Source organism: Dromiciops gliroides, chromosome 2 (assembly GCF_019393635.1).
Source record: "Dromiciops gliroides isolate mDroGli1 chromosome 2, mDroGli1.pri, whole genome shotgun sequence".
Classification (NCBI taxonomy): domain Eukaryota; kingdom Metazoa; phylum Chordata; class Mammalia; order Microbiotheria; family Microbiotheriidae; genus Dromiciops; species Dromiciops gliroides.
The window spans coordinates 594,463,865-594,490,146 of NC_057862.1; the positions used below are offsets into that span (position 1 = coordinate 594,463,865).

The 26,282-nt window shown below is 40.5% G+C and overlaps 1 protein-coding gene across 1 annotated transcript in view; it reads right to left on the reverse strand.

The window, feature by feature from the left end:
* SPTBN1 (spectrin beta, non-erythrocytic 1) overlaps positions 1–26,282 on the reverse strand; it is a 269,957-nt gene that overhangs the window by 50,463 nt on the left and 193,212 nt on the right. Inside the window, 13 exon segments of the mRNA XM_043984887.1 lie at positions 1,885–2,087; positions 4,332–5,088; positions 5,980–6,117; positions 6,209–7,079; positions 7,817–7,970; positions 10,844–11,146; positions 12,103–12,261; positions 13,676–13,793; positions 15,329–15,516; positions 16,495–16,607; positions 21,172–21,287; positions 21,868–21,948; positions 24,166–24,257. Of these exon segments, the coding sequence (XP_043840822.1) occupies positions 1,885–2,087; positions 4,332–5,088; positions 5,980–6,117; positions 6,209–7,079; positions 7,817–7,970; positions 10,844–11,146; positions 12,103–12,261; positions 13,676–13,793; positions 15,329–15,516; positions 16,495–16,607; positions 21,172–21,287; positions 21,868–21,948; positions 24,166–24,257 (3,293 nt within the window).

The following is a 26,282-nucleotide window of genomic DNA, read 5'->3' on the forward strand; positions in this document are numbered from 1 at the left end:
GAACTCAGGCACTCCTGAATCCAGGGCCGGTGCTCTATCCACTGTGCTATCTAGCTGCGCCTAGATCAGGGATTCTTAACATGAGTTCCAAATATCTTTAAAGGTATCAGTGGATTGATTTCAGAGGGTCTGTGAATGAAAAATTAAATGAATGAAAAAAAAACACATTAAAACTGTATTTCAATGAAGTTAGTCGTCTTAGTAATCAATAAATAAACACATACTCAATGCCTACTACTGTGTGCCAGGCAAGGGGCTAATCTATGCATTATATATATTTTTTTTATTTTATGCCTTCTGAAATGTAATTTTGAGACAGAATTCATGGGCTCACCAGTATGCCAAAGGTTTCCATCACACAAAAAAGGATAGGAGCCCCTGATCAAGATTGTTGAGATCCTGATTAAAATGCATCTTCCTCTTCCTCCTCCTCCTCCTCCTCCTCCCCACCTCCCCCCAACACACCTCTGCCTTGCTACTGGGGATTCAAGTTTAGGCTCTGACTGAATAAGGAAGACCTATATTCCAAATGAAGCTGAGCTCCTCAGTACAAGGAAACAGGAGAGGAGCATGAAGTAACTTCTCCACCTGCCCTGCCAAGCAGCAGCAGCAGTATACTTAGCATTTCTATTGCCACTACTGTAAGCCAGGCACTGTGCTAAGTTTTACAAACATCACCTCATTTGATCCTCACAACCCACCATCAAGGTAGGTGCTATTCTTATTACGATTTGACAGCTGAGAAAATCAAGACAACCAGGGTCATAAGGCCAGGTTTGAACTCAGGTCTTCCTGAAACAAGGCCCAGTGGTCTGTCTACCCACTATGACACCAGATGCTTCAGTTTATAGCAGGAGCCCGCTATCCTACAGGAATCTTCTGGAAGACTGAGCTGATTCACTCCTTCACCTCTACAATGAGGGGCTTCAGTGTTTTGTTTTGTTTTTAAACTGGTCTAAACTGGATCCAGAAATCATCTGGTTGAAAGCAAGCCAGGGAATATAGAGACTTATCAGGACAGTGGAGACAAAGAAATGAAATGGAATATCCTAGAGCAGGGAGTAGGCTCAGTGAAGCCAGCTCTTGGGGGCCAGAGCAATTATCTGTCCCTGACCTTCCCAGACTTTGGTAATGAGGGCAAGGTGAGAGCTGGGTGCAAGGATCAAATGAGGCAAACTGTCCTTCAGCATGGGAAAAAATTCTTTTATGAGCACAAAAAACACACAGCTCTGGAAAAGGAAGAAAGCCTTCTCTCTCTTCATGAAAGAGATACTGTTCCAGTGTCATCTAAGCTGACTTTGCAGGAGATGCCAGATAAAGGTTCTTTGTACCTTGGGAAATAGTGGCTTTGCCAAGGGGGCAGGACAAACAGACCAACCTTCCCCTCTGCTTCAGAGGAAGCATCTCATGGAGAGAGTGGAAGAGAGAGAGAGAGCGCGAGTGCGCGCACAGGTGCTGAGAAAGGGCGGAGGGCCTGCCTCACTGGGGAAACTTCACAGCAGTGGGACCTCAGTCAAACCAGGCTCTCAGGCACCCTTCCCATTGTATGAATGTCTTGAATGCTAATTATGCCAGAGTCAAAGACTCTTACCTGATCACACTTCAGCATGCTGGCTCTTATAACATTTGATGAAAGATCAGCTAAGTTTTGTTTCTGAAGCTCTTGAGTTTCTATTATTCTTTATAGCAGCCTTGTTCTGAAAATCCTAGGTAGCTAAATTGTCATCGTTACTGATTTACTACAGAACTTCAGATGAGACATTCCTAAGTGCCTACAATTAATACTGAGCAGGCAAATCCACATCTACACCTTTTTAGCAGAGTCAGTAGGATGGTCAAAACCTCTAAGTGTGAGATTTGTGTAAAATGTCAAGAATGCTGTACCTATCATCGATTGAATCCACCTTCTCCTGGATCTTGTCTGAATTGATGTTCCCATCACTGACCAATCTCCGACCTGTCTCTACAACTGCATTGATCTTTTCCTCATTGGCATCCATTGTAGTCATGAAATCTTCTTGCTTTTTAATCGCTGCTTCTGCAGCCTCCAAGGTGGTGGGCATTTCAGTGTGGGCCAAAACATATTCCTAAAAAAAATAACCAAGACAAAACAGTAACAAGAAACTGTATTCAATGCAAAACGAAAATAATTTGTACCCCTTGTCAGACATGGGATCATCCCTCTCAGTACTTTCGACACTCCATACACAAAATTCTGTGCAAATACTGATTCCTAACACTCAAAAGGTAATTTATTTAATTGGTAAATGAAACTAAAACCAAAGAGACACTATTTATTTTCATCAGCAGTTAAGCGTCATCATTAGATTTTAAGTTCCTTGAAGACAAGACTGTCTTTTGCCTCTTTTTGTACTCCCAGGCCTGGTACATAGTAGGCATCTAATAAATGTTAACTGATTGATCTGTATTTATAATGCATGTGTTGAATGAAAAAGGTTATGGAAGGGGGCAGCAAGGTGGTGAAGTGGAAAAAGCACCAGCCCTGGATGCAGGACCTGAGTTCAAATCCAGCTTCAGACACTTGACACACACTAGCTGTGTGACCCTAGGCAAGTCACTTAACCCTCATTGCCCAGCACCAAAACAAAAAAAGGTAATGGAGACTTTGAGTAATGGTACCTATAGACTTATCTTCATCCCTTTGTATCAGGAAAGACAGTAGGGGTTATGCCCTCTTCCAGACAGTCACAGATTACAGAGTTGGAAGGGATCACAGAAACAGTCTAGGCTGATATACTGGACAAGTGGGCACTCAGCCAACTCTTGTTAAGAACTTAAATGAGGCGGACACCTTTCACTGTGCTACATTAGAAAAGAGGCTACAGCATAACAGGAGCTAGATTCAAATCCTACCTCTCGTGTGTCTCTGGGCAAGTCACAAGTCTGTTGTAACTGATTAAAAATATGAGCAACATGAGGCCTAGGGCTGTCTCTCTCAGACCAAAGACACCTTCCTCTCGGTCAGGTCTGATGGATCTTCTCACTCAGCAAACAAATCTAATTGGTTCCAAATGGGAAGTGGGTTATATTAAAATGAAGTCCAAGGATGACATCAGAGAAAGGAATCCAAGACCCCGTCTCAAGCTGGTCTGGGCAAAATCCCTTCTTTCATCTAGGTGTGGTTTAATCTCATCAGTAAAATTCATTTTATCCATGCAAAAGAATCTGTCCCTACCTAAGACTCCCTTTGTTATCTTTGGTTTGTTTTGGACCTTGATGAGATTTCATGAAATCTCTCAAGGAGGCCTTGTCTTTGGGTGGAGGGAAGAGAGGACTAAAAAGGGGAGATCTCTGGGTTCCCCAAGATGTTGATTATTATTAATTCTTTCTCACATAATGGAAAGAATAGGTTAAACTTCTAGTTGTAAGATCTTGGTTAATTAAATTCTCTGGACCTCAGTGGTTTCAACAGTAAAATGGGAGTGTTAGATTATATGGCCTCTGAAATGCTCTATCTAGATCTATGATTCAATACATTTCCGGAGCCAGTCAGTCCACTCTACTTTGGTCTAGGTCTAATTAAGGAATTGTCCCACAGAGAGAAGCACCTGCTTTTGCCTGACTTCCTGCCATATTATCTCCTAAGGGAAAAGAATAAGTCCTGTGCCATTTTAAACTATACTAAATGACTTTCCCCTCCAAAGTCCCCATCAATCCAAGGATGCTGCACAATCTTAGAGTTGCTCTGGTAACTCCCTTTCCCCACAGCCAAAGGTGGGAGGAGTCAATTAATCCATAAAAATTTAATTTTATCACATTCTCATGGACAAGATCCTCTATTCTGATGTAGGGGCCAGAAAATATGCTTGGATTCTTCCTGACACCCATCAGCATTCTGTAAAAGCAGGACAAAATTGCAGACACACTGACAGGATCCTAGACTTAAAGCTGGAAGGGACACTGGAGAACATCTAGTGACAATAACAGTAGCAGCTAACATCTACAGCATGCTTTCACCCTTTACCAAGTGCTTCATTTACATCTCATTTGATCCTCACAAAAGCCCTCTGAGGTAGATGCTGTTATCTCCACTTTACAGATGAGGAAATTGAGGCTCAATTTCCCATTGCCCAGGATCAAACAGTAATAAGAGGTATCCAAGAGCAAGAAGGAGTATATGCAGTTCCTCTTTCTATTATGCCACACTTCTGGATGTCCTGGTACCTAAGGTAACAGGTATCTAGACAGAGATTAGAGCAGCATGCTTTGTTTGATAGATGCAAAAGCTACTTCTGACAGGGCACTGAAAGGGTGAGAGGTCAACTGTGGTCTACATATCATAGGAAAGAAAGGCTTGCTACCAGATTTACCTGGTTGTTAAGAAATGCTTCTGCTTGCTTTGTGTCCCGAAGGAACAGCTGGTAGGCGTGGGACTGAGAGAGGAGGTTTTGCCTGTTCTCCCACATTTTGTGAAGCTCATTCCATCCGGTGTCCAAAGCCTGCAGACGCTGCCGAAGAAACATGTACTGAGCATCTGTCTGTCCCTGGGTGACCATCTCACCCATGTCCCTCATCTTCTGATAGTCTTCCTCATAGTTGTCGATTTCATTCTTGATGTTCTCATGCTGTGTGAGGAGCTTCTCAGCTTCTGTAAGTGTATTTGGCATATCTTCTGAGGCAATCGCCGTCTGGGTCCTGGACAGCCATGACTGGAAGTCATCCAAGTCCCGAAGAAACTGCTGCAGCTTGCTGGCTTCTCCCAAGGAAGCCTCACGGTTCTTCAGGGTGGTCTTCATCTCCTCCCAGACATCACTGATCTCAGCCAGTCTTGACAAGATGGCCTGGGCCTGGTCTGGATGCTCTGACTCTAGTTTCTCTGCCTCCTTCTGCAGGTCACTCAGCTTTGCCTCAATGGCAACTAAGTCTCGTTCCATGCCAGTCAGCTTCCTCTGTAGGGCCATCACTCCTGCCAGGTCATTGCCTAGGTCCTGGGTGGATTCGATAACTTTGGTCTTTTCCCTTATCCAGGATTTGGTTTCATTGCACTCAAGATGGTAGTTCTGGATACTTAGGGCCGATAGGAGGGCATCTTTCTTCCTGTCTACCAGTTCTCTGAACTGGCTCCACCTAGAAGTGAAAGAGAAGAGAATTAAAATGATACTGGATGCTGATATCTGGATACTAAAAGCAAAGGCTAAGGTTAAAGCTGGGATTCTTTCCCTCCCCAAACCGAGAAACACCTGCTGAACTAGACTACTGGCCCTTCTGCCTCGTTTCCCCCCAACAAAACAACGTGGCTATTTAGTATGTGAATGGTTGATATTATGGAAACAGAATGGAGATGCATGTCATATAAACTAGCTCAACTACCCACAAAAAAAAATAAGCACCTGTGAAGAGTTAATGCTCGGGCAGCTATGGCGCACATGTCTTTGAATAAAGTCTGTGACATTCCTTGTTTGTGACACGTTAAATTCTTGTGTGAAGGACACTAATTGAACCCAAAGGTTGACACAAGCCTTCACAACTGGATCTTGTCTGTATTTTTAGTTCAAAAGTGATTACTCAGTAGGAAAGTAAGACATGGATAAAGATCTGGCTTTATAAGAAGAATTACTATGGATCCAAAGTCTAAGACATCAATATCTTGTTGGAGAATGAGGATGGGATGTAAAATTCTAACTATCCTCCTTCCACACCTTTATTCCCATGATGGGGCACTGGTAAGAGACGAAGAGGGACCGAGAAGATGAGAAGGTAAGAGAGACACAGAGACAGGGAATGAGAGAAAAGGAAGGGAAACCTGGAATAGATGGAGGTTGCCTCACCCCTCACATTATTACCCCAAATAATTCTTCCTAGTAAATCAGAAAAGGCTGATATAGCTATATGTGCATACAATGATGCCATTAATAATAAAATATAATACTTGGTATTATATCAACATTTAAACCCATCTTTCTTCATTGTACTATGGTCCTTCCAAACATAAAAAACACCCTTTGGTCTCATACCAACCTTGTGTTGAGTTTGTCCTGCTGGGCCTTAATCTCCTTCTCACTTGGATGGCCACTATGCATGAGCTGTCGTGCGATCTGGTTCACCACTGCAACCCGTGATGCCTGGTTGTTCATTTCAGGTTCCAGGCTTTCGAATCTGAAAAAAGAGATTTTGCAGTGGCATTAAAGTCCCTCTGTTGCTGGAAGTGAGGGTAACCATGAGGGCACAACCCTCAACTTGTTCTTACCTATGCTGGATAACCTCCAGGTCTTCTAACTTCTCTGGAATCTGCATGTTGTTAAGCCACTGTTCCTTTTCATCAATCCAAAGCTCACAGGCATCCGCCTCACTGAACATCTTGTACAGAGCCAGGGTGTCCTGGAGGGCCTGCTTCCTGAGCCGTGTGAGCTCTGCCACCTCTTTGTATCTCTCCTCAATTCCAGACAACCTGCCTCGCACATCAGGAGACTCGGCATGCTCTTGGGGCAGGGCATTGGCTTGCTCATGCAACGTGTCAATGGTCGGTCTGTAGTTAGCAATCTCTTCGGCTACATCCTTATGTTTTTTGACCAAGGACTGTGTTGAGTACTCATCGTGACCCACATCACTGCTGGAGACAATCTTGAGGATGTCCAACATCCAGGCATCAATGTCATCAGCATCTGCTTGGAACTGATGGAGAAGAGAGGCTTCCTCCAGGCGCTTTTTCCGAATGGCTGAAAGCTGTTCCAGGTTAGCCCACTGCTCCCGGATATAAATGATTCTCTCTCGGATTTTCTCAGAACCAAAGTGTTCTTCAGCAATCATGTCTTCACCTTCCTTGATGGCCTGCTCAAAGTGGCCACTGCGCCCACTCATCTCATCCTCAAAGGCCTTGTGCTTGCTGAGCAGGCGGACAACGCTGGTCAGGTCTTTCCCATAGTCATCGGAGGACAGGATCTTCTCCTTCTCTCTTATCCAGCCTTCCTCTTCTGCCATTTCCCAGAAGAACTTCCACAGGCGGCGAGATTCCTCCAGACGAGCTCGCCGTTCAGCTGCCAACTGGCAAAGTTCTTGGTAACAAAACTCCATATGGGCTACCCTGTCTCGGATGACTTGTGGGTCACATGGTTTGTAACCTGTTTGAGATATGGGAAGAAAAGTGAAGGCGTTCAGAATATGCAGCTTAGGTTTCTCATTCATTTGGGAGCAAGAGGCAACACCTTTGTTCTCACCACTTGACTTGCTGGCAGGACTTAATGTGGCCTCCTTGTTAACTAGAGTTAGGTGAAAGTGCTCCCTTTGTGTTAGAAAAAAACTATCTCATCTCCAAATTACTCAAGAACTAAGAGGGCACATGAGTCAATTTTGTTTCTAAGAGATGCCATACAACAAATCTTCTCAGTGAATACTGACCCAGAATGGTAGGATACGAGATGGGAAGGATAAATGGCTTTCTTAGCAGCTACACAAGGTTATGGGCGACGGTCAGACCAAATGTGACTTTACTGAAGCTTCATTGTTGAACATGAAGACATATTTAACACCAAGTTGGATTTGGAAATTTGGCAGGAAAGGGGGAGAAAGAAAGAAGAGAAAGAGGATATGCTCCTGTTTTCCATTCCATCGCAGGAATTCAAGAGAGAGGGTAAGCATTTCATGCTATTCTCTTCAAACTGCATCTTACTCCCATACCTCCATTCCTAGCACTTGATAAGGTCAAAGAACAGCAGCAGAGACGCAGCTTAATAGTGTCAAAATTTAGAGAACTCCATTTTTCTCCCATCAGACAGAGATGAATGAGAAATTTCTCTTCTCCCATTTTTGGTGGCTGGGAGGTGTGAATATCTTCAACAGTCAAAAGGTCCTGCCTTACCTTCACCATCTGTAGCAAACTTCTGAGCAGAGGCGTTCACACCCCTCACCCTTTCTGCCTGGATACCAATGTCAGCTTCAACCAAAGCATGTTTTTGCAACAAGTCTTCCACACCCAACAAATGTTTGCCATAGTCTTGAGACAAGAGTAGCACCTATGCAAGAAAGAGTAAAAAGATATGAAGCCACTTGGTCATTTAAAAAAGCAACAACTAATGCCAACTCCATTATATTAAGTAAGAGAAGGAAGCAGAGTCTCTGAAAGCTAGGGGCTCACGTGGAAGCACCAGTTTTAGTATCCTCACCTACTCAAACTATGAATGAGCTAAGAGTAAGAACAAAGCTGTCCTCTTCCAACCAACCCACTCATTTGTTGATTCTTTGCAGACTGCCTTCCAACCCCACCACTCAAATGAAACTCCTCCCTCTAAGGCTATTGACAATCTTTCCACTGCTAAATGTGATGGCCCGTTCTCTTTTTTCTCTTTCCAAGTTCCAATTTCTGTAGCTTTTAACATCTCAAACTAATAACCTTGTGGAAATAGAATTCCTTAGCTTTCCCTGTAAACCCATCCTCATCCCAAACTTCTTTATTTTTGTTAAGGAGAGAGCTATTCTTATGGGCATGTGGGTTCACAACCTCGAGTCATTCCATACCTCTTGCAACCTGTCCCTCCCAACCACATGATATTATTTTGTGGCTTCTCTGTCTAGAATATCTCTCACTTAAGATTACTGTAATAACATAATTGGTCTCCTCTCTGCAATCCACCCTCCAAAACGCTGACCCTACCCCACCCCCAAATATTTCTAGGCTACAGACTTGAAGATGCCTTTTTCATATTCAAAGACCTTCAGGGGCTCCACAAGATCTCTAGAATAAAATATCAATTCATCATCCAGGAGAAGTTAATTCAGGTCTTCCACAATCTGTTTCCAACCAACTTTTACAGACTTATATCTATTACTAGTGTAATCAAGTCCTTCCTCAAATTATCTTGTATTATGTTGATTTAAGTTCATGCTGCATTTGTCCAGAAAAAAGCAAATTTCTTTAGGGCATGAGTTGTTTTATTGTTGTCTTTACACCCCCAATGCTGAATACAGTGCTTTGCACATAGAAAGCCCTTAACAATCAATATTTGTTGAATTGAATTTTCCACCCCTTCATACCCCTGGAGAAGTGGAATTTACCACTCCTCTGGGCTTAGGCACTAATCAAAAGGCAAAAATAAAGGAGGTGGCAATGAGAAGATAAACCAGAGATAATCCACTTTGGAAATAAATAAATCAAATAAACACTAATAGATGGATGGTAGGCACATATTTTTAAAAACAGAAAAATTACTACCTTAAGCAAGTTTTTAAAATTCCAAAATGTAAACCAAGTCTCAAAAAGCAAAATACAAAAACACCTCACCCTAACCAAGACCTATCCTAGTTAGCTATGAGTACAAGAAGTAAAAAGAAAGTAGCAAAATAATTTGTGGGAGACTCAGGATGCTTCATCTCTAAGTTTAACAAGTCTCTCTTAGCTGGCTTAAATGGATGTTCCCCTTGGTCAAGGGCTTATAGATCTCTCCTTCCAAATATTTCTAGCATTTCCAAGACAACTATATAGTTGTTGTTTGTAAAATGAATCTCTGCACAAAACAGATATATCAGTATGAAATGACATGTTGTACCATGATCAAAACATCTATTTGGGGTATTACTACCCAGTAGGTGTTGGACAACTTTTAAAATTCATGGTTGAAGGCAGATGGTTATTCTATGCTCATTCTCTAGTTTTTCACTAAGTCAGTGCCAAGAACAGTGCCTTACATATTACTTATTTTGATCATCTGTGATTTTATCAGTATGGGCACTCCCTTTACTGATGATAACTGCAACCCAGTCGTGCTTTAGCAGACAGATGGCTGTGACAAACATTCATCAGTTAATGGCCAGCTTTATGCCTGTGAATTTCTCTAAACTTAGCTACATTGGTCCTTGGATGACAAATATGGCTCACTGCCAGGTCCATATATGGAAGCCATTAACTCTTAGGACTATGCTAAAAGTATATGCCCTCATTGGCAAAATCACTAAAAAAACCAAGGTTGGCTTTCTAATAGAGGCCTTTGAAAACGTTTAACAAACTGACTAAAATGGAACCAACCAAATTCAAAATAAATTTCTAGGACTTCATCCTGAAATCTTCACTCAGCTAAAACTTACACCCAATGTTCACATTTCTACCTTTTCTTAGTATCCTACTAAGATATGCTATAACTACTTGAGAATATTTAAAATCTAGAAGAATGGGAGATTAGAGAACACTTTACCCTATTGGGAAGAGGTCTCAATAATTAAGTACGTGGGTTCTAAAAATTTGTTGAGAGAGACCTTGCTTGACAAAAGGGATGTGAGCCAGGGCCAATGTCTTTAAAATGGCCCTCATCTTTCTATGAGGCTAACTTCCTTCTACTAGGAGTTCTGCCCAAATATGCATAATGTTCTAAAGACCTAGACTACATAAACAGTAACAGGTACAGCACAGGTCTATTGTTAGGAGAGAAGGGTAAAAGCTGTATAAATAATTTTTTCCAAGGAAACATAATCCCAAACATCTGCAATAACCTATCCATAGACCACTTATTTTATTGAAGATAGACCTATAAAACAGACAAGAAGCTAAACTTGAAAGGCTTTCTGAAAAGTCTCTCTTTAAATCACTTGTGGAACATCATGGTATGGTCAAAACTCCAGTTATACATACCACCATCTACATACATACTTGAATCTTTTCATTCCCCACTTTATTCACTTGTCATAGGAGATCATTTGCAAACTACATGTCCCCTCACTGTTTCAATAAGTTTTTTCTCATTCACACTAATGCAAATAGAGGAAGGAACAGTTCAAAGGTAAGGATATACAATGTCCAATGTCCAATATACAATGTAAAGATGAGACTCTAGTTTTTCCCAGCAGCAAAATCTAATTGGCCTTTGTAGGCTTTCTATAAAGGCAGGAAATCTTTTACCTTCATTTCATCCATCCAATCCATAATGTAAAGCATTTCCTGGAATATCTTCTGAAGTCCCAAGTTCATCTCAAGACGCTGCCTTCGTGCCCTGAGCAGCTCGAGAAGGTATTCCCACAAGCGGATTACATTGTCCTTCCTTGCTGTGATACGCTTGATGTCATGGTAATTCTCGGCTTCCAGCTCTTTGGCCACAGCCACCACAGCCTGGACACGTTCCTCATAGGCAGCAATGTCCGTCTCAATAGCCTCATGTTTTTTAGTGGCAGCTTCCACAGCTGGAAGGTCAAACCCAAAGTTGTCCTAGAAGAGAGTGTGAGAGTTTTGGGAAAAGAACATTTCCTAGGGTTCCTCCCCATACGACTCTAGCCTTGTCCTGGAATTCATGTATCCTTCCTCTGAAATTGCTTCTCCATCTTGGATTTGTAGTGGGAAGGGACAGATCATGCATGTCACTAATTTGTCAGGGTTTTGGAAATGTTCATCTACAGGTCTAAGGCCGGTAATGATTTATGCTGGTAAAGTTTAAAAGTCAGGTAGCTTTTTGCCAGATTTAAATAGCATTCCATGAAGTCTTTCCTGACCCTGGTTATTATTTGTCTCTACCTTCAAATTACCTTATATTATTCAAAGATGCCTGTTTTATTTATTTAACTTTTACATTTATACAGGTGCCCAATGAATATAAACTCCTTGAGGGCAGGATTTTGTTTTTCTGTTTATGTCCCCAGCATCCTGTATACTGCTTGGCTTAATAAAGGGTTGCTGAATTTACTGTATTTGTTTCATATAAGCAATTGCCCTGGGCAAAGAGTGAGCTGGTTTAAAAGCCTGTGGAAAGGGGAGAATTTTTGTGCTAACTTACAAATGTTGTATACACACACCCACTAACTCTAAACAAAGAATGTCTATGCTGCTTCCAAACAAATGAAAATTTAGATTAAATGGAAAAGAAACTGAATTAGGTGTGGTAAACATCCTCTTAAAAGATGACCTCATGGGGTTATTCAGTCTCTTAGCTTCTATGAAAATAAGGCCTATGTTGATGAACTCTGATCCTTTATCAGATAGGATAAAATGAGATATTTGAAAAGTGCTTAGCACAGTGCTTGGTACACAGGAGCTGCTTAATAAATGCTTGTTTCTGCCTCCCCTCCCCTTCTGTCTAAGCAAAAACTGCTGGCAAATTTGTATAAAGCACATAAAGTGTTATTTCCTGATGGACATGCCAGCCCCACAAAGAGGACTCAAGTCCCAACCTGAGACACCAGACGCTGATTCTCACTCAGCCACGTCTCCCTCATAGCTGCTTTGCGATCAAATCTACGAGCAAGTTGTTCCAGTTTCTCTTGTCTTATGAGCTCATTCCGCAGTGCCAGTTCTCTTTCATGTTCAGCTTTTTCCAGTCGTTCCCAGGCCTAAGGATGAGGAGAAACAACAACAACAACACTTTTCCTGAAACGGTTTAATGAAGCAAACCTCCTTGGCTCAGAGTCAACACAGATTAGCAATCGGAGAATGTACAGCTAGATGTGACCTTTGAGACCATCTAGTCTAATACCTTTATTTCATGGAAGAGGAAACCAAGATTTTACGCTTCCAGTAAAATCCTAGAATTGGGGAACACCTCCCCTCCAAAAAGCCTGACAACAAAAAAAAGACAATAATAGTGAGAGCATTCAAATTTGTGGTGTGTCAATCCTCCACAAATCTCCCTTTTCCTCAGTTTCATTGGAAGCTAAATGCTCATATGGTAGTGAGAATCAAATAAACCACACAGGTTCAAAATATTAGAACTAAATTGAGAACTTTTAAAATTTTCATTCAAAGGAGAAATAAAAACACCATGTTGAAAAGCTCTAGTCATATAAAAACCACAAGCTATCATCTCAACCTTGCCCTGACTCGCTAATAAAAATTTTTTAAACTGGCCAAAATATACAGCGGCTGATTTTCTCCCATTAAAAAAAAAAGGTAGCGTGGCATAGTAGATAGAAAGCTGAACTCAAGAGTTAGGAAGATTTATGTTCAAACTCCAGCCTCTGACAAATATTGGCTGTGTGTCCCTGGGCAAGTCACTTACCTCTCAGTGTTCTAGGCAAGTCACTAAGACTAAGTTAAAAAGAACTTTCCATGAGTGTTGGTAGAGGAAGGCTCCTCACAGGGAGTTTCTTGTACCAATAAAATCACAGGTTTTGTCAAAAGAAATTTTAAAGAGACTTCTCACATCTATGTTTTTCCTTTATAAGTTTGACTGGCTGGCTCTGTTTAAAATCTTCTCATAAAAGACCTCTTATTAAAAATCACAGAATTCCACTCAAAAAGAATGCTTATCTCTAACCACCTATATTTCTAGACTCTTCAAATTACAATAGAGAATATTACACGATGTGAAATAATTTAACTATAGTTAAATTATTATACATAGATACATCCAACATGGTGGGTGTACAAACGAATGAAGTTGTGCAATTAATTCACTGTTTCCTCTAACAGAAGACAGAGTGGAGACTTTAAAAAGCAGCTGCTTGGGAAATTCCAGATGAATGAAGTAAAAAGTGTTGAAAAGACTCCTTCTAGATCCTTGGAGACACACTCAAGTCATCTGCCCAAGATTCATCACAGTCCACAGAAGAATCCATTGATCTAATCTAAAGGAAGAGCAGCACAGCAAATAGAAGCACAAACTTTCATGGAATGGCCACCTCTGTGTAAAGCATATACTGTGTATCACCATAACACCTGCCAGAAGTCCAGTCTAGGTCAAATTTAGAACACTGGTACTTAAGCTTGGAGTAGATGAGGGAAAGTGGTAGTTATGTATAACTTTACCTTGTTAATATCTGAGATGAGCTTCCCCTCCCGAGGCATATATACTTTTTGATTATTGGCCCTCATTTTACTTTGGATGGTGAAAAGCAGCACTTCCAAATTTCCTTTTTCTGTGAATCTAACAGGCACAAAAGAGATACAAGCAGAAGCATTATTTACCATCCTTCTCTCACATTACTTCTAATGGAGTCACTATTTCAAAAAGTCATTATAGGGTAGGGAGGGAATGGAAGGGAGGCACAGGACTGGGAGAGCACATGCACTGTTGGGCTTTATATGGGCTAGATCCCCATAGTGCCTTGCCAAGTGCCTTGCACACAGTAGGTTGTTTTGTTTTGTTTTTTTAAATGACTGGGAGGGGGCAGCTAAGTAGTGCAGTGGATAGAGCACCGGCCCTGGAGTCAGGAGAACCTGAGTTCAAATCTGACCTCAGACACTTAACACTTACCAGCTGTGTGACCTTGGGCAAGTCACTTAACCCCAACTGCCTCACAAAACAAAACAAAACAAAACAAAACAAAACAAAACAAAACAAAACAAAACAAAACAAAACAAAACAAACAAAAAAAACCTGGGGAAATGGATCTCTGCAAAATGGCAGAAAACACCCACGTGTGTGTTTCTAATATTGTCTCAAAAAACAATCTTTAGAAAAGAGGCTTACTTCATAGAGAAAATGGCTGAATGCTTTCAACCAAGATGGATTTCAATAGACTAGCTAATCTATTTTCAGGGGCTTTCACAAACAGAAATGGGCTGTGACCCAGCTAGGAAATTCAGAATGAGATGTTTTTGGTGTTTGTTTTGTGTATGAGAGAGAGAGAAGGGGAGGAGAAGAGGGAAGGAAGAAAAGGGAGAGGGCCACCAAGTGGTTTTGGGAATGTGGCAATCTGGAGACACTGTCAGCCAAGCATATCATTATACCACAGGGTTTCCATGTACCAATGGCATACTTCAATTAGAAAAGATGATGAAATTGTAAGCTGAATCAGACTATTACTTCCTGAAGGAGAGCAATTAGTATTAACTCTATAACTCCCAGAATAGCAGAGCTATACTACCCATCCTAGGCTCCTGCAGCCTCATTCCCCCCAAATGAGATCTCTTAAGTTTCTCCAAAACCCCATAAGAGGCTGTCCCAGGAGATAATATAGTAATAAAAACCCTAGACTAGGTTATGAGGCACTGCTGAGTTTCCTCCATCCCTCTTAACCTTCGAAGCATTAGAGAAGGGCTGGTCATAGCACACTATAAGGACAGAAAGCTGAGGCCAAGGAGTGACCATGCTGAGAAGGGCTGTTGAGCATGGTTTCTTCTGTCACCTGAGGAAACTGTTGAGCTGCTGAATTACTGAATTGCTCTTGCTAAACAAACGCTTTGTCCTTCCTGAGATCCTCAGAACTTTCTAATACCCTTCCAACTATTGTGAGGGATAACTTTCTGTGACATATAATCAGGTGACAAGTGATGAGTTAGGTGGTGAAAGGCACCTAACGTGGAAATGAGACCACAGGCAGGGACACAGAAAGACAACACAGGAGTCAGGAAAATGTGGATCAGTTGCAAAGGCCTCTTCCTTCCATACATGCAGTAGTAAAATACATTTCAACAGCCTGGACCTCAGAAACACAAGTGTTCCTCTTTATATCTTACTTGGGTGGTTTCTCCACAGTGCGGTAAGTGTTGAATGCCTGTAGCTGCTGTTGGACTCCAACCAGGGAATTGGCAAATTTTCGATTGTTCAAGATAATGATGGTTTGTTCAATCCACTCTAAGAGGTCCGAGGCTAGCGATTCATATTTCTCAATCATTTTCTCTGTTTCAATGGCATTGTCAAGCACCTAACAATAAACAAGAATCAGGAAAATTGAGAAATGAGAAAATCTTTATATGATCAAAACATTAACTACAGAATCATATACACACTCCATGCTACTAGCATAGTCACTACTTTCTTGAAGCTATGAGCTAAAAGGACTGCAATTATCCTATCTGAGCAATGAACTCAATTTATGTTTTAACATTTGGAATCACAGGCCAGGGTCTTAAGATGCTAGAGGTGCTTTTTAATATCTAACCCCAAAGACCTAGGTCAGAAAAAAAGGGCAGTTGGTGCTGTTCTGGGCTCTCCCATAGTTTCTCATGAATTTTCTAAGCTTTAAGTTTGCAAGTACGCACAGTTCTTAAGATGTGCAAAGTGCTTCTCTTGATCCTTGATCCACCCTAGTGAGGATCAAGTAACATATACCTCCAGTGAGGAAGGTGCTATTATTATCCTCATTTTACAGACCATGAGGCAAGGAGGGGTTAAATGCCTTGCCCAGGATCACACAAGTGTTTAAGGCAGCATTCAAACTCAGGACATCCTGACTCCAAGTACTATGATCAGGATGATGTCATTTGGTGCTCTTTAGAAAGAGGAGATAAATTATGGTCAGATTAGAAAATAAAAAACGATTGTAATCAGAAGATACCACTTTTTGAGCAGGGAAATAAAGAGCCAAGAAGAGAACAATATTTTGTTAAGTTGGCTGGCCCTAAACTATTAACAAAACCAGCTCCTCAATCACATGGATCTCTTTTGGGTGTGGGGACTTCCTATGAGCTTGAATTATGGCACAATCAAGTTAGGCTCCATGCCTATCATGCGCCAAGTCTCCAAAGACCTACGGTGTCAATTCCTCCCTTTATCCTCACATTCTTTCATAAAACCATTTATTGGTGCAACTGGCTGGGAAGAGCAATGTGTAATCAGTCTAGGAATATATTGAGAAATGGATATAATTTCCCTGCAAGTCATAAAATCTTAGTGAACCTACCTTCCCAATGCGTTTTCCTTCAACAGCTAAGGCCTTCATCTTTGAAAAGTAGTGGTAATATGTCACCACATAAGTGATAATGGATTTCTCATCAGGGTGGTCAACACTGATATCTGTGATCAAGAAAAGATTAATTTCAGTATGTTTCTTATACTTCTAGTCACCCCCCAAAACAAGAATAACTTCAACCAAGAGAGATAATTTCTGTATTTACTGAATAACTCAATCAAGTATATTCAAAGGCATTATTCTACGGTTCTATTATTTAATTAAGAATAATAAAGGTAAAATAATAATATTATCCCTTCAGTCAAACTTTAAACATCCTGGATACATTATTTGTCATTGAGAATAAACACACACACACACACACACACACACAAATGACATAGGGTCTTATCTCTTAGCGGGGCCTATAATCTAGTTGGAAAGACAAAGTAAATTAAATGAAATATATAAACCAAATGTAAGATTACACAATATAGAAGATGACAAACCTAGATGCTGGTGAAATTCACAGGAAGGGAAAGATTTTTTTGTGAACTGTGGTTAGTCTTGCAAGTGAGGCAAGTAATATAATCATAAGCAAGTCCTTTTTGCTGTCTTTACCACAACCTCACAAAAACAAGGGTGGATTTTACAGGCTTAAAGACATGAAAGAATTATGATGAAGAATGAAGTTAGCAGTTTCAAAGGGAATAAGATAAAACAATATAAGAAACAACAAAGTGAAGATTTGATCCGCGCCTTCATGATGCTCAAAGACCAACAGGCAGGGAAGGGATCTAGTACAATTAGAAGGGGGGAAAAACAGGAGACTAGAGGAAAAAGAAGAAAATAAATTGTGGTGAAGAGTGGGGTTGATTAGGAGAGTTTTTGTTACAAATGTATGTCCAGAATAAGCAGTGCCCAGTGCATAGTAGGTGCTGAATAAATGCTTACTGAATTGAATTACTGAATCTCTAACACCTCATTTTCTTCATTACAACAACTCTGTGATGCAGACAGAAGAAGTAATATCCTCATTTTGAAGAAAACTAAATGGCACAGGGACTAAGAGATTTATTCATGGACAACAGAAGTGGGGACAAGATCCCAAACTTAAGGGCTCCCACTCAGATGCATTTCCCCATTAGATCGTGTTACCAGTGATTTATTTGTCTCGGAGATAGAAGGAAGGATAATTTTGAAAATGGAATTTGACTAAATTTGAGTAATATTTATGCAGTGCCTACTATGGTGTGAGGCACTCTGCTAGAGGCTGGGGTACAAAGACAAAAGGCCCCTAAATAATTGCTATGTTCAATGAGCTTACACAATTTCAAGATATGGGAAGGATAGGCTTTTTAACCTAGAGTTGATAATACTCTGCTGGCATCTTCAAAAACAACAACTCATCTGCAAAGTCTGCTTCGATAGACTTTTGAATTTTAGAGCTAAGGTAAGGAACTAGACCCCTGATTGCATAGGTAAAGAAAACTCCCTCTACTAATGCAAGTTAATACCTTCTCTGCCAAATATGGCTTATGGAGTTACCTTAGAGTATTGAGATTTTAAGTGACTTACCCAAGGTCACAGAGCAACAAGGTCTTCCAGGTGCTGAGTCCAAGCCTCTATCTATTATTTCACACTGCTCCCCATGAAAACATTGTAGAACCAGCTCCATAATTCCTGCTCTAAGCTGACTTTTCATGTTATTCACAAACTTCTTGTATGACCCTGACATTGTCACTTTTTCAATAAGATAATGAATACCTGACAGAACTACAGGATCTTGAAGATCATCTCCCCAGGGGTGGCAAACACAAACAGAAACAGGAGGCACTTATCTGACCATGGGAATCCCTGTAGGTGTCATTTTGACCTAGTTTTAAAATGTAATATTATCTATGTTTTACTGTACTTTTATTTAAAATGTAAAATATTTCTCAATTACATTTGAACTTGGTTTAGGCTGCACTCAGAAGTGTTGTGGACCACATGTCTTATATACCTCTGATCTAGCCCATTCTCTCTCTCTCTCTCTCTTAGTGAAGCAACTGGGGTTAAGTGACTTGCCCAGTGTCACACAGTTAGTAAGCCCATATCCTTTTTTTTTTTTTGGTTTTTTGCAGGCAATGGGGGGTTAAGTGACTTGCCCAGGGTCACACAGCTAGTAAGTGTCAAGTGTCTGAGGCCGGATTTGAACTCAGGTATTCCTGAATCCAGGGCCGGTGCTTTAACCACTGTGGCATCTAGCTGCCCCCTTTTTTTGTTTTGTTTTTTTTAGCCCATATTCTTTTTTTACAAATGGGGAAACAAAGGCCCTGAGTGTATCTAATACACTTGACCTGGAAGAAACAAACCTAGAATCCAGGTCTCCAGAATCCCAGCCTAGTATTCTGTTCATGATAATATATTACTTCCACTCCTAATCCAAGTAGCTATAAGTAAAGATTAATTATTTAAATATAAATTAACGATAAAAAGACTGTGCTATTATGTTAGAAAAAATTTAATAGCAAAGTACAAATAGTTAAAAATAGGAAGTAGTTTTTTCTTGTGCCAAAGGGGTTAAGAAGTTTACTACTACCCGTGGAATTTTAGTTTGTATTTATGTTGGAGAATCACTTAATGGGTTAGCTCGGAGATAATTTTATCTCAGTTTCCTGTACTGGATATAACAGGGAATTTGATGTATTGGAAAATAGCAAGAAGCTTGTTTGGCAGTCTCATGACCTCTACCTACCCTCGGGTAGCTAAACTTCCTGTTCTAAAGTTTTAAAAGCTTCAAACTTTTTTTTTTCCTTCTCTTTCTCTGTCCCTTTCTCCTCCCCCACTCTTCAATCCTACTTTCATCCCCAGCTGTACTGTAGCACACTTAGGAAGTTCTAATACCACAAACAAATCATCTATTCTAATGTGGTTTTTAATTTGGAAAAAAGTTCTTATTACAGGCTATACTAAAATGAAGCCTGATGTTAGCAGGAAATACAACCTAGGGGAACACACTACAGGGGTCACCTCAGATCTCTGTTCACTGGTATGAATTTGCAAAATAAACATTCTACTGTTCTAAAGCAGAGATCTGTCTCTGAGGTCAATTCTAGAGTACTCTTACTCAGAAAACATGTTGTTCCCCTCCCTGTCCCCGTCCCTCCCCCCCCCCCAAGCATTTGGGAGTCAGAGTGGACAGGGGACAGACATTATATGTTATCATGGTAGTAAATATTGGGTCTAATGTAGAAAAAAGTCCTACAGATAAAAGATGGGAAGTGGAAAGAAAAGCATCATCATTGTGGGGAGGAGCCACTGAAGTTGTAAAGGTTACTCTTTCTTCCATAGGATTCGATTCAATAAACACTTATTATTATGCCCTGATAACTGATATTATGCAAGAGCAAAGGGCTAAACTAGATGCCTGAGAAACAAAGACATAAGCAAAATAGTCCCTGCTCTAAAAGGGGTTTCTGGAACATACCACGCATGCACCTGTCAATAAATGCAAAATACATACAAAAAGGGAAGGGGAAGAATTAAGAAAGGTCTCATGGAGGTGGTGGCAGCTGACCTGAGCTAGTTATTTTACAAGGCAGAGAGAAGAAAATGCATTCTAAGGCAGAGTTTTAGAACTGGAAAACACCTTAGAGATCATTTTAGTCCAGCTTCCACCATCCATTCCTATTTGACCAATGAGACCCAGAGAAGGTGAGTGACTTGTGTCCAAGGTCATGGCTAAGAAGTGTCAGAGCCAGAACTTGGCACCAAAACCAATCCTCTTTCCATTATACTATATTTGCTAACACTGCTCCTCACTGTGATGGTCATGTACTTCAACATTAAAGCAACTGGTGCTTCTATTAGCAAAAGCTGCCTCTGACTCCTAAGAGCATTTACTCAGGGGTGTGAGGTGGGAAGGACTACCACCCAAAACTTAGAAGCCAACTGAGGTCTAGGGTAGACAGCAATGCAATGACAACTTGATACTTCACACCCTTATGTTAATAATTATGTTAACTCAATCTGACCCACTGAAATAATCTACTTATTCTCCTTCCCTCCAGTCTATTTCATTGCTCTCAACCTCTTAATTTACCTTACACACAACTGCATGTCTTCCTAAATCATTCCTCGCTCCATTAGCCTACTCATAAACCTTCAATAACTCTCTAACATCGATCAAATAAAGGTCAAAGTTCTAAAGTTGACTTTCAAGGTCTTTCCACAATCTGATACCAACCTACTTTTCCAACAACCTCTCCCATTCTGCCTTATTCACAATGCTCCAAAGGGAACACTTCTTAAAAAAACAATTTATACTTCCCTATATGTGCCCCATGGCACAAATTATTCCAAATACATGGAATCTACTAAATACCTGCCCGAATCTTCACCTGTGGTCATCCTACCAACCCTTTAAGGACCAGCTCAAGTGCTACCTTTTCCAGGAAAGTCTTCTAAGCGACAGCCATTGGGAAGGAGTACCTTACTCCTTCAGATTCCATGGCATTTTATTGCACACCATACTATTCTGATTAGAATGGTTTATGCATGTCTTCACTTCCTTACTAGGCCAACATGTAACCACTTGAAGGCAGTGACTTATTTTTTTATCTTCATATGATGTCTGGCACCAACTAGTATCTTGCACAGTAGGGCAGACACCACTAAGTATCTGATGAATGACAGAACCCTTACCCTCTGGATCCAGGAGCTTGGTGAGACCCAGATGCTGCTCTGCCAGGTTAAAAGCATTCTGAAGATTGTAGTGTGCATTGGATTTCTTCAGTTTGTCAAAATCAATCAGGTCAGGCCTGTGTAGACAAAGAAAAAGCCACCACACACACACAATATATATATATATGAAAAACTAAGTAAATAACACCCACCCCCACCCCCATCCCCATGTTTTTGTGCTAAGATTCTTCAGGCCATTTTGAGATTGAGGGAAACACTAAAAAGCTATGAACTCACCAACAATAGTGGTCTGGGGTGCTGAGTACAAATTTCCAAATGTATTCATGCAAAGACTAGCACTTGGGGCTCTCTAAGCTAAAAGGAAGAGACTGGGTACCACAACCCCAGGTGGGATGTGAGAACTTCCTCTACAGCTAAACTTAAAGTCCAGTGGATTTAAAAGTCAAAGAACCATGCTACTCTACTACAAAGAAATGACATCACTACACCTGAAACCCTTAATGTATTTTCTTTTTTTCTTTTTTTTTGCAGGGCAATGAGGGTTAAGTGACCTGCCCAGGGTCACAAAGCACAGCTAGTAAATGTCAAGTGTCTGAGGTTGGATTTGAACTCAGGTCCTCCTGAATCCAAGGCCAGTGCTTTATCCACCATGCCACCTAGCTGCCCCCCACCTTAATGTGTTTTCTAAGGACTTACCGGTGTTTGTGTATAAGTGCGTTGAAAGCCATGCCATCTCTCCAGCTAGTGGTAAAGTTGTGAATGTTGACATTGGGGTACCTGCAAAAGCCAATACAAAAGAAAGGAAAGAGAACAAGCTAAACAAAAGGTACCTTGTATGTAATACAATTGTTTTAAATGCAGTTAAAAAAATCAATCTGTGAATGTCAAAAAGAAATTTCAAACCAGAGTAAAGTATTTCAAGGATCTATTCATTACAATTGAAATAAGGCAGAGAGCTCTCTGGGCTACCTGGCTTGCTCAATTTCTAAGTCAATCTAACACTGAGTTAGATGGTATGTTCTAATTTGAAATCCCTTTTTTAGAAAAGCTACTCTTCTTTCCTTTATGCTACACTTTCCTGACACACTGTGCTTGGGTCTGGAATTTCTTACTGAGGAAGGAAATAAAGGAATGAGGGAGGGTGGAATTCCAAACTCACACACACAGAAAAGGAAAAACTGAGAATGCTATCCACAGCCAAGTAGTTATCAATTCCTATGAATATTACCTCTCTGATCTATCCTCCCACATCCATACTCTTCTCCACTCCTACTTTAACTACCCAAATTCATTGAGATCACCATTTTTTTTCCTTACCTGAATCATTGTGCTAACCCTCTATTTTTTCTATCATTAGTCTGTTCTCTTTCCAATTTCTCCAGCACAACCTCCCACACAAATAATCTCAATGACTTACTCCAATCTCCTCATTCCTCAGTTCAATAAACATGTCAGTGGTCCCATTTTGCATAGAAAAAGAGGCTAGGTCATGATTAGTGGAAATAATGAATCTTCCTGAAGTGGTCATAATATTTGAATTTATACTGCCCATTTCCATCAGGATGGAGCCAATAACCATTATGTGAATTCAAACACATACTTTTATGAGATTCATTATTTCTACTATTTGGGACCTTGCTGTAAATTATAAACCCCACCCCCCAACCCCGGCATTCAAGTCCTCTAGATTTGGTGCCAATCCACCTTCAAAGCCTTACCTCTTACTACTCTCCTTCCTACATATTTTAGCCAAAAAGGCCTCCTCACCCCCACCTCCCATTTTCACTCTTTCCTCTTAAACCTATTAGATTTTAAGCTCCTTGAGGACACAGACTTTCTTTTTTTTTTTTTTTTTAGCACAGTGCCTGGCAGATAGTAGGTACTCAATAAATGTTTACTGATTGATTTGTCTAAATAGCTGGAATTGATTTCCCCTGTCTCTTGCTGTTAAGGGCCCTCCCTTTCTTCAAGACTGAATTCAGGTGCCAATTCCTCTATGAAGCCTTCTTCCATGCTAGCTGGCTAAAAGTGATCTCTCTTTTGTGTTCATTTCCCACCCCTCTGTACCAGTTATTATTCTCTATACTGCATTCCTCCCAATTAGATCAGAAACTCCCTGAGAGTAGTCTCTCAAATCTATCTTTGTGACCACAAGCACTTTTACACATAAGAGATACTTAATAAATATTTGTTGAATTAAGTGTAGCTCAGAGTCTGCAGGGTTATTGGTCTCCATTGTATCCAGGTAAAGATGTTTGGACAGTGAGGTCACTGAGACCCAAATACTCATATTTCCTTTTAATACCAAGTAGCCAAGTCTCCCTTGTCATTGTCAGTACATTGTTTTTTCATTTGAAGGCTGGGCTAACCCTAATTTTTTGATGATTAAACAAACCTCTGTAGACAGCCTATCTCCATGCAGACCTTTGGATTGGAAACTTTTCTGTAATCTAGCCAAGAGTCTATTCAATACTAATTATTTATAATGACTGTAATTCTATATTTATACTTGATTATAGGTTTGTCACCCTTACTGGATTACAAACTCCTTAAGGGTCTAGAGCACCTAGCACAATACTCAGGAGTGCCATGGGGTACTCAATAAATATTCATGGCCTAATTGGCTAAATTAAAGCCATGTCTATATTTACAACTCATTATTACTGGTCCTAACAACATCTGGAGAGAATAAACGCCATGTAAAAAGGTTTGTCATCAATGACAGCCTACCAATTTCAACGAACAGAGAGAGAATGTATAGTTTTCTGAACTAAAATTTAAGCATGTTGTTTCTTTCATGGGAGTTAAGAGTAGTTCAAAGTCCTTCAACTAATGAAAGCCTCCATCAGCTGGGTTCCAGACTGACAAGACTTTCTCTCTGCTCCTCCTTCCTGGTGGAGGTCAGTTGAGAAGACAAACACTGGAAAAATGATTTGAAAGAAACTCCAGCCCTGGAAAGAGACATTTCCCCAGAATTTATCTCTTCATACTCACCCAGCTGTTTTCATCTGGCACCACAACAGCAATGCATCTTTGGCAGATTTTTTCTCTTTGTTGTCTTCAGTTTCCACACTGATATCTTGAATCTAAGATTCACAAAGAATATTACTTGGATTAATAGGTCACTGATGAAATGCATGAGTCAATAAGAACAAATGTATTTCTTGGAAACGTACACAACTAATACCCAGAGCACAGCAGGAGATGGATGGGTTGTCTAAACTGTAAATGTCTAAACTGGAACACAAAACTGCTTTCTTTAGGAGCAGGCTTCTGAAGTTAGGCAAATGGACCAGAATTTTACTTTATAATTAGTTTGTAGATGTGATCCAAGAGAGGGACTTAGATGAACACAAGCCTTCCCCCACACCCAAGAGGTACCATTTTCTCCCTAAGCTAGACACCAGGCACAGGAAACATTCGGAAAACTGGTGAGTTCACGTGCAAAGAAGGAAACAACTCACACCCCCTCCTCTCGACAGGTTTTATAGACATTGAAGAAATAGAAAGCTCAGCATTTTATAATAGTGACACTTTTAATGGTGTCCTGAGTACAACAATCCTTAAAGAAAAGCTACCAAGTAGATGGGATATTGCACTCCCCCATCCTCCACCAGCTGACTTTTGACCCAACCTTTAAAAAAATGTCCAACTCAAATGACACCTCCTAACTTCTTCCACATCAGTAATGACTTTTGTTCTTCTAGGAGTTCACATATGTACTTTGTTTGCAGCTGTCCTTTAATGTGGATTATCTGTATTATAGTTATATGTATATATCTGAAGTCTTCTAGTACAGGAATATTAGGGAACAGTGATGCTTCCAGTGCAGTGCCCACAGCCATGATCCTGGGGAAAGACAGCCTAGTACCTGTTCCTGCAGGGACCATACATGTGGCTACCGAAGACTCAGAAAATAAAGTTCTATTTCTTCAGGGCCAAAATCCTTGGTATTGTCAGATGGTTCAACATCAGAAATGGCTATGTTTTTATCAGTGAACATGACATTAAAGAAGAAGCATTACCATCTGCTTTGCTGCAGCACCAGAAAGACCATGGGGGCTTTCCACATGTCTTTCAGCTGAAACCTCTAAAGTGTTGTCTTCCTCATTCGATTTTGAGCTCACTGAGAATAAGGACTGTCTTACTTTTCTGTCTGTATCCTCAAAGCTTAGCACAGTGCTTTTGTATATAGAAAGAGCTTAATAGATACTTTATTCATTTGTTCATTCCTATTAGCTTAGAAATCTACGCAAGCAGGGGGATTATCTTGCCTGGTGCCTGGTCGAGTGTTCTGGACAGAGTGGGTATTTGAACATTAACTATAAAAAGACAACAAATCACTAATTACTCAGCTATCTTATAATTTCTTAAGCAACCAAGAGACACCAAGATGTAACAGAGTATTTACTTGACAGTCAGGAGACCTGTAATATAAATAAGTTACATTTGTATAGCACTTTAAGGTTTGTAAAGTGCTTTAAATGTTTTATCTCTGTTTGATTCCTCAAACAGTCTTATGAGGTAGGTGAGAATAATAATTCTCATTTCATGGATGTGTCAACTGAGGCTAACAGAGGGCAAGTGATTTGCTCAGGGTCACATAGCTAGAAAGTGTCTGAAGCAGAATTAGAATCCAAGTCTTCCTGAGTCTGAGCCAACCACTGCCTCCAGGTGTTACCACCTCCCTGGGGCTCAGCTCCCCTCATTTGTAAACTTGAGTTTTTGAAGAAGATGCTAAAATCACTTCCAACCACAAAATTTTACGATTCTAAGTAATCCAAGCAGCCCTGGTTTCTGTCATTCCCTCTCCTACACATTTCCAATCACATTAAAGCCATCACCAAAAAATTCCTGAAGAGCCTTTACACGAAAGCTGGAGGGAGGGGAGTGGAGAAAGAGATACCACATGGGCCCACATATAGGCCCCAACCCCCAAACGGATATATTTGATGAGCAAAAAATACATAGGTCTAGATATAAAAATAATAATACTAGTTACGGGTCACACTCAAATTTTAGATAAACAAGATTTCTTAGAAAAAGTACAACCTACATGTAAACCAATAAGATGAGATCTCTGGGGTTTAATTTTAAACTTGTAAATGGTG